A 14,609-nucleotide genomic window follows, 5' to 3' on the forward strand; every position below is an offset into this window, starting at 1 on the left:
TCTAAAGTTGCCCTGGAATATCTTGTAACAAACCCCAAGCATTCTGTTATTTCCCTCATCAACACTTACATGTGTAGGGTGACCCTCCAGCTGCTGAGAGCAGTCACTTCATTTCATGCCTAGGTTTGCTTTTGTATTTACATTTCCAAGTGACAGGAAATGCCATTTTGCTTGTTGTTGGTTAATGAGCAAATAGAGAGGCGAGAATAACATGTCAGTGATGCATTTGCCAAGTGATAATGGAGGAGAATTTCACCTGAGTCCCCTCTGGATCCATCCTGTCTGGTCCCACTCTGCCTGACCAAAAAGCGCTGGGCGGCCCCTGGTGAGCACGGCTTTGTTTTAGCCAAACAGTAGGATTGATACAAATCATCATCAAATTAATGGTGTGGGAATTTCATTTTATTTTTTGAAATGTATATATGTATATACTTTGAATAATGAATGATACAGGTAGTGTTTATTTTAATTTTGGTTAATCCTCACCTTTGGATATTTTTTCCCCATTATTTTTGAGAGAATGGAAAGTAGGGAAGGAGCGGGGGAGAGAAACACTGATGTGAAGGAGACACATCCATTGGTTGCTTCCTGCACACTCCTCGCCCAGGGCTGGGGATAGAATCTGCAACCCAGGCACATGCCCTTGACCGGAATCGAACCTGGGACCTCTCAGTCCGCAGACCGACGCTCTACCACTGAGCCAAACCAAAGGTTTCGGCTGGGCTGACTTTCTTATTTGTCACTGTGGAACTCGGCCAGGGCCGTGGTGTGTGAATTCTCTGGGACTTAGGGTTTGCTTGTAGTCTCAGAGTGGTGTAAGCAGTCCTGAGGGTCTTTGAGATCCCTTCCCCTGCCCGTTACTCCCGAAACTTCCTGGATGTGAAGGGGCCCCTGGCTGTCCCTCAGCCAGACAGTCTCGCCATGTGCCCTTCAGAATGTGGAGGTGTGCCATTCTGGGACTCACAGGCAGTCAGACTGACTGTGACCTGGTACGAACTACTAATTGCTTTTATCCGTCTTCTGATCTACAAAATGTGATGCTAATCTATACTTCTTTGGATCCTTGTAAGTATTGAGTAAGATGATTCATGTACACGCCCAGCGCAGGGCCTCAGGTCCCGAAGCTGCCTCAGAAGTAAGTAGTGCAATAATTTCCATCTTTCGCATTCGCTCTCCTCCGTTCCTTCAGTTATTTTCCCTTTGACGTATTCTGAGACAGATCAGCCCGTTTCTCTTCTGCATGGTCTCTAGGTGGTCTGTGCCTCTCAGAGCGTGGCTCCCAGAGTTAAACGTAATGTGATCTGGGAGAGGTGAGGAGTTGTGGTTTCTTACTTGGGTCACCTTCCATTCCCCTCCCCCTCCTTTAAAAGAAAAAGGAGGAACAGAGTGATTTTCAAAGAATGCATGTGTAAGGAGACTGCCCATGGGTTGAGTGCAGGAGAAGCGAGTCGCAGCAGAACTTGTTGCTGGTGTGGTGGAGATTCCTGTCCAGCCATGAAAGTAACAGTGGACTTGGTATGTCCTCTCTAGGTGTTCATTGTCCTTATTGCTTGAATTATGTGAATTATGCTCTAGAACACATGTGTCAAACACAAGGCCCGCGGGCCAAATCCGTCCCGCCAGGCCTTGCAATGTGGCCCGCACCGCGCTGTCATCACTGCACTCTGCTGCGTTTCCATCACAGTGACAGTTTATGACTGTTCAGTAAACCATTCGGCCTGCGATTTAGGCTGGATTTTAGATTTTGGCCCCTTCTCTGATTGAGTTCGACACCCCTACTCTAGAACATTAAAATGATTTATAGAAGTTAAATGGATAAACCACTCCCACTCTCTTTGGTCCCTAATGAAATAATGTGGAGACTTTGAGTGAATTCATTCATGAGCTTTCATATAAGAAGGGACTTTATTTTTTAATTGTTTAAAGTATTACATATGTCTCCTTTTCCCCTGATTGACCTCCCCCACCACCACACCCCCCAGACAAGCCCCCACCATCCTAGTGTCCGTGCCCATTGGTTATGCTAATATGCATGCATACAAGTCCTTTGGTTGCTCTCTAACCACCCCCTGTTCCCTGCATTCTCTCTGAGGTTGGACTGTGTGTTCAGTGTTACCTTGTCTTTGGATCCATTTTTGTTCATCAGTTTGTTGTTCATTATATCCCACATATGAGTGAGATCATGTGATATTTATCTTTCTCCAACTGGCTTATTTCAGTTAGCATAATTCTCCAGTTCCAACTATGCTATTGCAAATTCCTTTTTATATAGCAGCATAATATTCCATTGTGTAGATGTACCACAGTTTTTTTAATCCACTCATCCGCTGAAGGGCACTTTAGGCTGTTTCCAAATCTTAGCTATTGTAAATTGTGCTGCTTTGAACATAGGATGCATATATCCTTTCTCATTGGTGTTTCTGGTTTCTTGGGATATATTCCTAGAAGTGGGAGTTCCATTTTTAACTTTTTGAGGAAACTCCATATAGTTCTCCACAGTGGCTGCACCAGTCCGCATTCCCACCAGCAGTGCACGAGGGTTCCTTTTTCTCCATCCACATTGTTGCCAGCACTTGTCCTTTGTTGATTTATTGACGATAGCCATTCTGACAGGTGTGAGATGGTACCTCAAGAAGGGACTTTCTTTATCTAAACCTTAGATTCTAAGGACTAAAGAAAGTAGAGTTTCTCTTTTTTTAGAGACTTGTGTTGAGAAGAGACCTCTGTTTTATCTAACGTTTAAGTATTCCATAGATAAAATGAGGTTCTTTGATAAAACTGCCAACCAAACTGGTGAATAAGTCACACTTCCCAGTGTGCTGGTTCATACGTCTTCACGGCCGAGGAATAGCTGTAGCCCATCTCCTGTTGCTAACTGCACACGTTCCCTAGCTGCTCACATACAGAACTGGGGAAGTTTGCAAGCCACAATTTTCCTAATCTGGCTTTGAACTTGGTAGAGAGAGATGGGTTGAAAGGATGTGCACTCCCAGCCCAGTTCCCGTGTAGTTTTCATTTCTTGGAAGTCTCTGGGTGCTAACAGTTGGATTGTGGAGGAAGGAGAGTGGTTAACTCTTCTAGAAAGGATGAAAGCTCAGGGTGCCTTCTGGTTGGGTCCTTCTTCAGCTTGTTCCTGCTGTTCAGCCTGGAGTTATTCGGGATTTGAGTTAAGCCCCTTTCAAGTGGAGGACTTTGCAGGTGTGTGTACACACTGTGCGGGACCCTGTGAGGAGGAAGCCAGGCTGCCAGAGAGTTTGTCTGGATTCGGTGACAACTAATGTTTAAAGTGCAGCCTCCCAAAGGGCAGCTACTAACACTTGTCAGCACCCCGGGAGGCTGCAGTCTCTGGCTGTGGGGCAGCAGAGCCGGAGCTGGAGCAGAACGCCTAGCGGGTCAGGCTTCCTCCTGCCCAGGCTGGCCCGGCCCAGGCCTCAGGAGCCCTGGCGTGTCTATGGGGTGGGACCTTGCACTGCTCACTCAGTTAGAGTTCAGGGAGGCCCAGGACCCTCGTTTCAATGACCCAGGAGTTTTTCTGGCATTCCTGGAAGCCCTGCTTACCTTTAGGATCTGTGAGGGACGCCTTTGGTGGTGCCTGGGTTGTGGCCCAGGACCTGCCTGAGACCCAGAGAGCTGACAGCATAGCCGGAGGCGTGGATGAGCCTAGTGTTAACTCCCTTCCAGTTCAGGGTCATGGGCATAGGTGACTGATGAATGAGATCGTCCCACAGTTCTCCACAGGTGAGGGATAAACCAGGCTGCTGGGTCCGTCCGTTTTCTCTTTACTGCTTTCAGCACCATGTTCCTCGGACTGTGAGCCGCCAACTACTCAGGTTCTATCCCCACAGGTTTTTTCAGAATATTTTTATGACAAGCCTTTTATACCGATATAGTTGTCTTAGGGACTTTATATCGCTGAACTTTGGATGTCAGTTACTCTCATGGTATGAGTCAAGGTAAGGAAAGAAGTGTGTGTGTGTGTGTGTGTGTGTGTGTGTGTGTGTCTGTGTGTCTGTGTGTCTGTGTGTGTAGGGAAGGGAGGGAGAGGGAAGAGGAGTGAACTCATGCAAGGGAGCATAAAATTGGTTTTAATTTTGACTTATTTTTTTGGCTTTTTAACATCACTTAATGATAGCAATTAGTTTTCTGCGTTTTTAATTTGGACTAATGTCTCACGGTGATTACATGAGGCAGAAAAAAATGTCAGAAGCCTTTTCATAGTCCCAGTACATTCGTGTTGGGTGAACACCTGGAATTCCCACTGGGTGGATTGAGGCCGGGCATGGATTTCCCCAGAGCTCGCAGGCAGCCCTCGCCGGCCAGTCTGCGCCGGCAGCAACCTGCGTGGACCGTGTGTGCACCACGCACCGGAGAGGATGAGGCTGCTCTCCAGTGGGGGCCGTGTCACTGACGCTACAGCCGAACGAGACCAGGATTCCCCCGTCTGTAAGGACTCTGACTCTTGCTGTTTATTCTTTATTGCACAAGTGCATCATATGTATTTACCATGTACTTGGGTTGGGAATTGAATTACTCACTTTTATTGCTTCATCAAGGTCCCTCTAAAGAGGACAGGCTCTTTGGTTGGTTTGTGATGCTGCGAGCGCGTGGAGGGGAGGGACACGGTGGCTCCTTGCACTGCCCTGCTCGGTGCTAAGGGCCAGCACAGTTCCCACCACTGCCTTCACCCGTCAGTGCAGCTGGTGAAAGGCAGATATTTACCGTGAAAAAAGGTTGACCCGAAGACTCTGCCAGAAAGGCGCCACGGACCCCCCAGCCCAGGGCCCTGGGACAAGTTTAAAGGGGAAAAGTGGGACATTGCTGCCAGCACGCTGGCGGGGTGGTTTTCACACCTGTGGTTGGGGAGTCCAGGAGGCTGCTGTTGATGGGGGTGTGACCTCTCCACCTGGGGTCTGTGCACGCCGCCAGGGGTCGGCCCATTCACTGCTCGCTAAGAGCTTCTGTGCTATAGTTGCTAGGCAGCAGTGTGTGTGATCAGTTAACACACAAGGTGGTTTTTCTCCTAAAGAGGGAGACAGGATACGAAACCAGGAACACAAGATAAAGTTCTAAAGGTTTTCAGAGTTGAACCCTGTTCCGAGTCATCATTGTTCTGATGCCCGCATAGCCAGAGTCTGTTCTTTTATGACAAGGGAGGGGAAGAGCATTTGGTTCCCGGGAAGACCTGAGCTCTTTCTGAACCGGTTCCATATCCTTTCATGCCGTTCCCCACCCCCTCGCAGTGCTGACCCGCAGCCAGGCTGTGGGGGGAGCCCCAGATCAGGAGAAAGGACGTGGTGTCAGCATCGCCCAGCGGGACTCTGCCCAGAAAAAGTGGCCCGAGTTGCACGGCTTGAGCGTGTGTTTCCTTTCTCTCTAGTGAAGAAGTCTGCAAGCGAGGCTTCACGGTGATCGTGGACATGCGCGGGTCCAAGTGGGACTCCATCAAGCCTCTGCTGAAGATCCTGCAGGAGTCCTTCCCCTGCTGCATCCACGTGGCCCTCATCATCAAGCCCGACAACTTCTGGCAGAAACAGAGGACTAATTTCGGCAGTTCTAAGTTTGAATTTGAGGTAACTTCCACGTGTGGCCAGCCCAGCTACAAACATACCCATGGTTTAATGAAAAAAAGAAAAAAAAGATTTTTTCCCCTCTTCATTATAGGCTGGTATTAGATTTTTTAAAACGACATATTAGATGGGAACTGCATATCTTATGTACATATGTGAAATTAGTTATTGCATGAAGTAACAAAAGCAGGTTCATTTATCGTGTCATCCTAGTGGGTCGTGTACCCAAGGTGGGTTTGGGTGGTTCGTAAGGACTCTGTCTTGCAGACAGTGTATAAAGCGTTAATTTATTTTCCTTCTACTGTCACCACTTCTTCAGTTTCCAAGGCTCTGGCAAGGCTTTGGTGCAGGCAGTTCCATGTGATGATTGTTGGAAGAAAGTGTCTGGCCATCTTGAAACTGGATTCATGCCATACATATTCTTTATAAAATTTGAAAATTTTCTAATATATAATAATAACTTTTTGTCAAATAGATTGCTTCTTCTAGCAACTTTTCACCAAACATGAGGGTTCAGTGACTATATTCATGTATTTTAAGGTAAACAGTGTGGGGTGCAAAAAACAATTTGTACCCCACCGTTCCAAGTTTTCAGACTAGTCTAATAATCAAACTGACAGGAGACAGACTATGAGAAAATGTCTAGAATTTATTCCGGATGTACATGCAGGAGTGCCATGAGACTATGTGGCCCGCAGGCGCATGGGCAGTTGAGGTTTATACGCCGTTCTAGACAAAGAAGAGGGAGGCAGGGGTCTGGATTGTCAAGAGGGAAAGCAGGTAGTTTACAGGTAGCTGAGAAAGAGCAAACATGTCTTAAAGAGATCTTTCTGGGCCACCCAGAAGCAGCTGGGCATTGGGGAGAGTCCAGCAAACAGCTCTGCCAGACTCTCCCATCCCCCCTCCCCTCGCCAGCGGTAGTTCATATCCTGGTGCCAGGCGATGCTTCTTCCTTCAAGCTGCTTTTTCTCTCTGAAACAGGTGAAGGGTCAGCGGTTCTTTCTGAGCTTACTGTTTTTTAATAGCCAGCTTAAAATCAATATCCCAAAAGGCATGTTTTGAGGCAGCAAAACTTTGATTCCCCCTCAGCAGCAATAATGGTATTAAGCCCCAGTATGAATCCTCAAGCCTTCTGTGACATGTTACCCTTTTCCAAGTGTTGTCACACGTGTATTTCTTCCATTTTTACATCTCTTTCCCTGGTACTGATTTTCGGTCTGAAATCCGAATGTAGTTTTAATTTGAAACTACGTTCAAGAGATTTATGTGAAACATGAAACCGGCAAGCCTTTATCTTCATACACAATTAGAAGTGACTTAGGAGAACATTTATTGGGTCTTAATATTTTCTTGATGTCACATTTGAAGTGTGTTGTTATATTTCCTTATACATGTTTTAAGCAGAAGTGCTGGTTTGGCAGAATAATGCACTCAAGGTTTTGCTCGTTGAAATTTGATCTGTCCCTTGGCCTCCAAAGTTGCCTATACAGGTTTTTCCATTGAACTTCTTTGCCTCCAGGGACGTTATTAAAAGTCCGGGCAGATGAGAGGGGAGGGAGCTCCAGTCACAAGGCAGCAGCGGTGCTTGCTAAGAAGCAGCCCCTCTTTGTAGCTTGGCTGCCTTCACGGTTTCTCACGCCAAACAGCACAGAATGGAGGCGGGGTTCCTCTCAGACTGGAGGTGACAGGTGTGGCTCCCAGCCTTTTTCTCTTTCCTCTCTTGGTTCTAGATCACCGATCTTCCTCCTTTACCTTTGTCTTTGCATCTAGTCACCCGCCCTCCAATGCTTTCCTTGAGGCAAAATTCTTACCTAATCCTGCGGCTGGTCTGACTGGTAGGGTGAGGTTAGGATTTCCTGTTTAGGTTGTAATTGACTATAACTGTATTACATAAAAGGTAGTACGACACTGGCACTGCTCAGAATCTGGCGGGTTATCGAAGCGAAGAAACCTTCTGTCTTTACCTTTGTGAAAAGAGCTTCTGCCAACTTTCTGGCTAATCCCTGTCTGTTTTCTACATTTTAGAGCCATCCATGTCCTCTAAGGCGTTCCCTGACGGGTGGTGGAGTCAGGAAGGGGGATGATGAGGGTGGTCTGGGTGGAGCAGCAGTGGTCAGCCCCCTAACAAGCAGCCCCCACACAAGTGTCCTTAGTGGGAGGTGCTGCTCCGGAGGGATTTTGAGACCCATGAACAGGACATAAGCGTGACTGCGGGGAGAAGGAGGCCTGGGCAGAGCTCTCCTCTGGGGGTGAGATGGTGGAGTGGTGGGGGTGAGGAAGGATGCCTTGCAAAAGGGAAATGTCTGAATCGTCTGCTCTGTACTTGGCAGTTTGACACCTTTCCTGGTTAATGTGCTAAAATCGTGGCTTAGAGTCCACATTCTTGGAAAGAAATCTAATATCTTTCACTCACATGAAATACATATAAGTCTATCATTCTAGATATTCCAAGTAACATACATGTGTTGCTCTAATGGGTTTATTTTCACCAACCATATTGTTTACTTATTTGTTTACTTATATTTATGGGGTCAGAACAAGGTGTTATGTTTTCTATAAATAGATGACTTGCTTTAAGTTTGAAGATCTGTGACTAAACTGCTTTATGCTAACACCATACAGAGTTGGTTCATCTTCTCATATCTGTTTTGTTTCCCCCCCCCCCCTTAAGACAAATATGGTCTCTTTAGAAGGCCTTACCAAAGTAGTTGACCCTTCTCAGCTCACGCCCGAGTTTGATGGCTGCTTGGAGTACAACCATGAAGAGTGGATTGAGATCAGAGTTGCTTTTGAAGATTACATTAGCAACGCCACCCACATGCTGTCCCGGCTGGAGGAGCTTCAGGACATCCTGGCCCAGAAGGAGCTGCCTCAGGACCTGGAGGGGGCTCGGAACATGATGGAGGAGCACTCCCAGCTGAAGAAGAAGGTGATCAAGGCCCCCATCGAGGACTTGGACCTGGAGGGACAGAAGCTGCTCCAGAGGATCCAGAGCAGCGACAGCTTTCCCAAAAAGAACTCAGGGTCAGGCAACGCGGACCTGCAGAGCCTCCTGCCCAAGGTGTCCGCCATGCTGGACCGGCTGCACTCCACGCGGCAGCATCTGCATCAGATGTGGCACGTGCGGAAGCTGAAGCTGGACCAGTGCTTCCAGCTGCGGCTGTTTGAACAGGATGCTGAGAAGGTAAAGGAGAAGGCAGGGGGATGCTAAAAGGGGGTACACCGGGAAGAGTTCTGGATCGTTTGGTAGAGAAAGGGCTGGGGCAGGGTCAGCCACTCTCACGGTGTCGGTTAGAGACTAGAGACGGAGAGTGTCAGTTCGGGACCACCCCTCAATCTGCTTCCCTCAGTCTTTCACTGTGCAGTGCAGGGCTATTTTAGAAACTTCGAGCTATTAATTACTGATGGTTTCGAATGCCTATAAGATAGACAAGAATGAATATCTTCAGCTAAAAGAGTGAATGTTTTATAGCATTCTATTATTGAAAGCAATAGTTATGTACAGGGTGTCCCCCAAAATGTACATACACTTCAACAGCTGATAGCTCAATTTTGAAAATTAAATGTATTTTAATAAACACTGCCTTATAATTACTCAAAGTGTGTGCATACATTTTTGAGGGACACCCTGTAGGTATGTATGTATGTATGTCATTTGCTAATTTCTGCTCTTCCACACATACAAAGCCAATGACAATACACCATTCAGATCTGTTGGTTTTTTGTGTGTGTGTGTTTTTTAAAGGGTGAATAATGAGTTAAAATTAATAGTTTCTGGAAAATATAGGCAATAATAATTCATGGTCTCATATCTTATACTTGTGCTCCAGATAAACCAGCTACTCAGTGAGAATCCTTGCCAGTTACCGGCTCACTCAGTCTTAGCCAGGGGCAAGCAGTACACTTCTTTATGGGAATGTGGTGTAGCTGTGGTGTGGGTGAATTGGTCACTCTTCATTTGATCTCAGTGCCTGCTTTTCATGGACGGGAGAATGTTTTGTAAAGTAAAAACAAAAGCTACATGAGAAATAAAGGACTTTCAAAGGTGACCCTCTAGTACTGTTCTTCGGTAAGCTTTTCACACACCTGCCAGTGCACTTAGATTTTAGGTGCTGCCTTGCCAAAGACACTGGAGAATCTTCCTTCTAATCATTAAAAAAACAAAACAAAACAAAACACTCAGGTAGCCATCTCAGATTCTGCTTCAAGGCATAGTAGCAGTGCTAACTGATAGGCATTTATCCTATATAATAAAAGGGTAATATGCAAATTGACTGAACTGTGAAACAACCAGTCGTTATGATGCGCACTGACCACCAGGGGGCAGACGCTCAACACAGGAGCTGCCCCCAGGTGGTCAATGTGCTCCCGTGGGGGAGGGCCGCTTAGCCAGAAGCCAGGCTGACGGCTGGCGAGTGCAGCAGCCCGCCTCCGCAGCAGCGCTAAGGATGTCCAACTGTGAGGAGTGGGCCCAAGCCATCAGTCTGACATCCCCAGAGGGGTGCCTCTCACCCCAGTCCATGAATGTCATGCACCGGGCCTCTAGTTTTTCTTTAAATACTTTCCTTGTGAACAACGTAATCTACATCTTTGTCCAGGTAGTCTCCCCATTGAACCTTAAGAGAAATGTCTTTGTTAAATTTTTTCCCAATCCTTTTTATTTTCACAGTAAATTTTATTGTTTGCATTTGCTTAGGGCTTTGTTGTTGTTGTATTGTTGTTTTTATTGTTGTGGGGTTTTTTTTACTTGTTGCATTTAAGAACGTTATCTTATAGTATTTGACATTGCTATCACCAGAATCTACCCAGAGATCATAAATCCCTAATTCCTAACAGTCTTGTAGTTGGAGGGTAGTTTGGGCCACTAAGTAGTTCAGTATAGCTTGAGGGCTGGATTGAGGATCAAAAGATAAGAGTTTGTCATTAGCCTGTCGGACTTGAATGTCTTTGCTCTTCCTTTCTCATCTGTCAAAGGAACCATCTGTTAGATAAGAGTTTCTTACAGGTCCTGCAGGTTCAGAACTGTGCTCACTTCTGAGAAGTCAAGAATCCTGGACCCAAATGCTGAGAGGCTATCGAGGGAGAACGTGGCCTTTTCGGCATTTGGCCCTGTTCCTGGGTTCCTGTCAATTGTTTCCTTTTCCTGGAGTGATTCAGGTTGTCTTTTTCGTTCCGGTAGATGTTTGACTGGATCACACACAACAAGGGCCTGTTTCTGAACAGCTACACTGAGATTGGGACCAGCCACCCTCATGCAATGGAGCTTCAGACGCAGCACAACCACTTTGCTATGAACTGTATGGTAAGACTGTCGGGATAGTTGTATCCTGTAAGGGAAGGGATTTTAAGGAATGGGACACACACACACACACACACACACACACACACACACATCACATCCCAGCACGCAGCCAGGAGGCCATGTGGGCCTTCAGAGTTTCTGATGTGATGGTAGCAGCTGACCTCCACATGTGGGGAGTTCTCAGTGCTACCAGTGTCTAAGTAGCTTGTTTTCAGTTTTCAACAAACAAAAATGAAAACAAGCTAACCAACCAACCAACCAGTGAAACTTATACCAGCTACATGGCCAATTCACCATGGATGGTTTTGATGCCCATTCCTGTGCTCCGCCCCTTGGGAGCTGCAGGCTGCTGGCTGCCACCGTGTTCCCTTATCTGTGCCAGAAATATGAGGATATGGAGAAGGTACCCTGTGCAAACCAGCACTCTGTGAGCACAGTGTTTCAGGACATAAAAGTGATGCAGGAAACTGTAATGGGCTCGAGGGGCAATGAGTACCCACAGAGAGTCCCACAGCAGAGCCGTCCACATGGACAGCTCTCGTCAGGATTCTAGCAGAGGGCATCTGCTTGAACCGTTCCCCTTTAAGGCGACAGAGAAAGCAAAAATGAGCAAATGTCATCACCTGGCACTAGAGCAAGAGCATGCGTATGTGAAGGGAAGGCACTGCTTTTGGCTTAAAGGACACTAGTTATAAGCATTAATGCCTTCACGAGTCAGGGAGGCCAGTTCCCTGCTGACTGTGGCCTTGACTGGCTGTCACAAGCTCACAAAGTGTCCCCTCTCCCTGCCACTGTCAACCCCCCTCTGTTAGCTGATTTTAGCTTACACACACAGCCCAGGAAAGTACCTCAGAGGCTGCATGCTTTCTGTGGCTCGCTGATCCCAGGCATAGGCGACTCCTCCTAGTTAGGTTTGGGTCAGAAATGAGTGAAAGACCATAGAGGGGAAGAAGGGACAAGTTCTTAGAGGGGCTTCAGATGACATAACAACCCCAAGACTCTTGGCAGAAGTCTGGGTGCCAGGCCGTGGGAGACTGGCCCACAGGACCAGTTTGGAAAGGGAAGGAAAATGCAGAGGAGTTTGGACAGGGAAGGTAGTGAGATGTAGGGCAAGACTGGGAGGAGGCAAAGTTGTGTCTGTGGTTTTGGGGACTGTAGAGAGCACAGTGTTTGATGCACCACCAAGTGTCATAAATACGTGAATCCTGCGGCCTGGGCTTAGTTGAAGGTGTGTATCCCCACCCAGGCCTTGGCTGTAACGGGGCCTCAAAGAAGATCGGAGATGGAAGAGGAAATATCATAGCAAAAACTTGTTTTGCAAAAAGTGCATTCTTTTTAATCCTCACTCCCTTATTTTTGCAGGACCCTGGTGGACCTGAGATAGGAACCTCAGCAGAGTAGAAAGGCTCGATTGAGAACTTGAACAGAGTATTGTCCTGTGCCCCAATTCATATTCCTTGGAGAAAGTGCATCCATTTACAGAATATTTTCAGTTGGCACCAGAAAGATGACCTGGGTTTATGGAGAAAAGAGAGCTTGTTTTCACACAAATGGCCTTGGGTGGCTGCGGACATAGTTAGCGGCTTCTGGGTCCTAGTTAGAAGCGGAACGGTTGGGGTCCTGCCGTTCTGGGTAACTGTGTGTCAGGCGGCTGGCCATCTGGACCCTTGTCAGGCCCAGGAGCCAGGAAGTGAGTAATGGAGTATTTGTGTGCAAACACTTGTGCTTTTGATTGCTCTGGCCTGACAAGGTGCCTTTCAGCCCGTTGACTTGTAAATTTGCAGAAATGGAAGCCAACACTCTCAGAGCCCACGGACATCCAGACAGCGAATAGGTATACCATTCTACACCAGGTGACTCTGCCGTTAGCACCACTTCTATGTGAACAGGCCTCGTTTCAGGAAACGCTCTCAGTGTGTTTTAAAGGAAGCCTCCTGTTTGCCTTCCCCTGAGGAACCCTCTCTCTCTGCCCCTTCCCCAGAACGTGTATGTCAACATAAACCGGATCATGTCGGTGGCCAATCGCTTGGTGGAGTCCGGCCACTACGCCTCCCAGCAGATCAAGCAGATCGCCAACCAGCTGGAGCAGGAGTGGAAGGCGTTTGCCGCGGCGCTGGACGAGCGCAGCACCCTGCTGGACATGTCCTCCATCTTCCACCAGAAGGCCGAGAAGGTCAGTGCACGCCCGAGGCGGGACCTCGTGCTGCCTCCCCGGTGCCTCCCCGCTGTGGCCAGATCCTTGGGGGCTCTGTGGGGCTCCCAGTCCCCGGAGCTCTGCAGACCGTCAGCTGGCTCCCCCCTTGCTGTGCAGCCTGAGGCAGGTGGTTTAGTCTCCCGTTTCTTAGTTCCTCACTGTAACGTGGAAATAAAACTAGACCTGAGAGGAGTTTTATCGTGTAAATGAGATCATTCACATTAGGTGCCCTGCAGAGTGCCTGGTGTACGGTGGGTACTAGCAAGTGGTAGCCGCTGTTCTTTGCCCCTCTCCTCCCTCTCCTCCCTCGCCTCCCTCTCCTCCTCCACTTCCCCCTCCTGCAAGATTCTAATTAGGGTGCTGTGGCAGCAGGTAGCAGAATGCCTGGCTGTCAGACTTAAACATCAGGGCTTTGCTTTCCTCCCCAAACAGGAAGTGACAAAGCATAGGCAATTCTAGCCAGACGCCAATGCCAGGGCTGGGCTGCTAGACCTCCCACGCATGCTCCCAGCCCCAGCCCTCCACTGGGTGTCCGGCGAAGGCAGGGCTGGCAGTGAGTGTCGTTGCCCATCACTTTTATCAGGGAAGCATTTCTCTCAGGAGATCCCTGCGCCCCAGTGCTTTCCGTAGTCCAGGACTGGGTGTGGGGAGGGTGGAAGGGGGACCCAGCTTCTTAGCCCCCCGCTGTAGGCAGGCCCTGCCAGCAAGGACTGGGTGACGTGGCTTGGGGTCAGGCAGCTTTCAGTGTCGGTCAGATTTTTAAATGATTTACGTGGATTCTGACACATTGGCTGCTGTGCTCGTGGAATACCTGATGTAAGAGGTAACCCGTAAGGTGTGTCTGTAGCACGCCCCACACCTCCACCATCCTCTTCGCAACAAACTGGCTTGAACAAGCACACGGTGGAGGCAGCAGAAGGAAAGTGGGGCGTTCCTGATCAGGACGTCAGCGTGGAAGGTGAACTTCCTTCGCAGGTGTCAACAAGAGCACAGGAACCTATGGCTACCGGGAAGGCACATGGGAAGAGGCAAATGGTTGCCTCATTATTATTTTTTTTAATATATTTTATTGATTTTTTACAGAGAGGAAGGGAGAAGGATAGAGAGTTAGAAACATCAACCAGTTGCCTCCTGCACACCCCTACCGGGGATGTGCCAGCAACCAAGGTACATGCCCTTGACCAGAATCTAACCTGGGACTTTTCAGTCCACAGGCCAAAGCTGTATACACTATGCCAAACCGGTTTTTGGCGGTTGCCTTATTTTTAAAGGAAAGATACTGATAGAGCTTTTTTTGGGAAAACTATATTTATAGGGATTCGCACTGATGATTCTAAGAAGAAAATACTATCTCTTTAATCTAGAAGTGGTCTCTGTTGAGGAATGCAATCAGTTGAGGTAAAACCGAGGCCCCAGCTTGCCTGGCTTTGGGCAAGGCAGCTAGAATGTTGCACAAGACACTCATTAGCAGTGATCTCAACCGTAAAGACCTTTAACATGTGAAGCAAGAGAGGAAACAGCGGAAAAAAACCTTGATCGCCTCGTG

General features: G+C 47.9%; 1 protein-coding gene across 8 annotated transcripts in view; it reads left to right on the plus strand.

Annotated features, from left to right (window-relative positions):
* The window catches only part of TRIO (trio Rho guanine nucleotide exchange factor), a 284,086-nt gene that overhangs the window by 104,398 nt on the left and 165,079 nt on the right, over positions 1-14,609 (plus strand). For all 8 annotated transcript variants that reach the window (XM_036410831.2, XM_036410832.2, XM_045571514.1 and 5 more), the window contains exons 4-7: positions 5,378-5,570; positions 8,239-8,751; positions 10,747-10,869; positions 12,851-13,042. In XM_036410831.2, coding sequence (XP_036266724.1) covers positions 5,378-5,570; positions 8,239-8,751; positions 10,747-10,869; positions 12,851-13,042 — 1,021 coding nt within the window. The remainder of the gene's footprint in view (positions 1-5,377; positions 5,571-8,238; positions 8,752-10,746; positions 10,870-12,850; positions 13,043-14,609) is intronic.

This window comes from Pipistrellus kuhlii, unplaced genomic scaffold (assembly GCF_014108245.1).
Source record: "Pipistrellus kuhlii isolate mPipKuh1 unplaced genomic scaffold, mPipKuh1.p scaffold_m20_p_4, whole genome shotgun sequence".
Taxonomy (NCBI): domain Eukaryota; kingdom Metazoa; phylum Chordata; class Mammalia; order Chiroptera; family Vespertilionidae; genus Pipistrellus; species Pipistrellus kuhlii.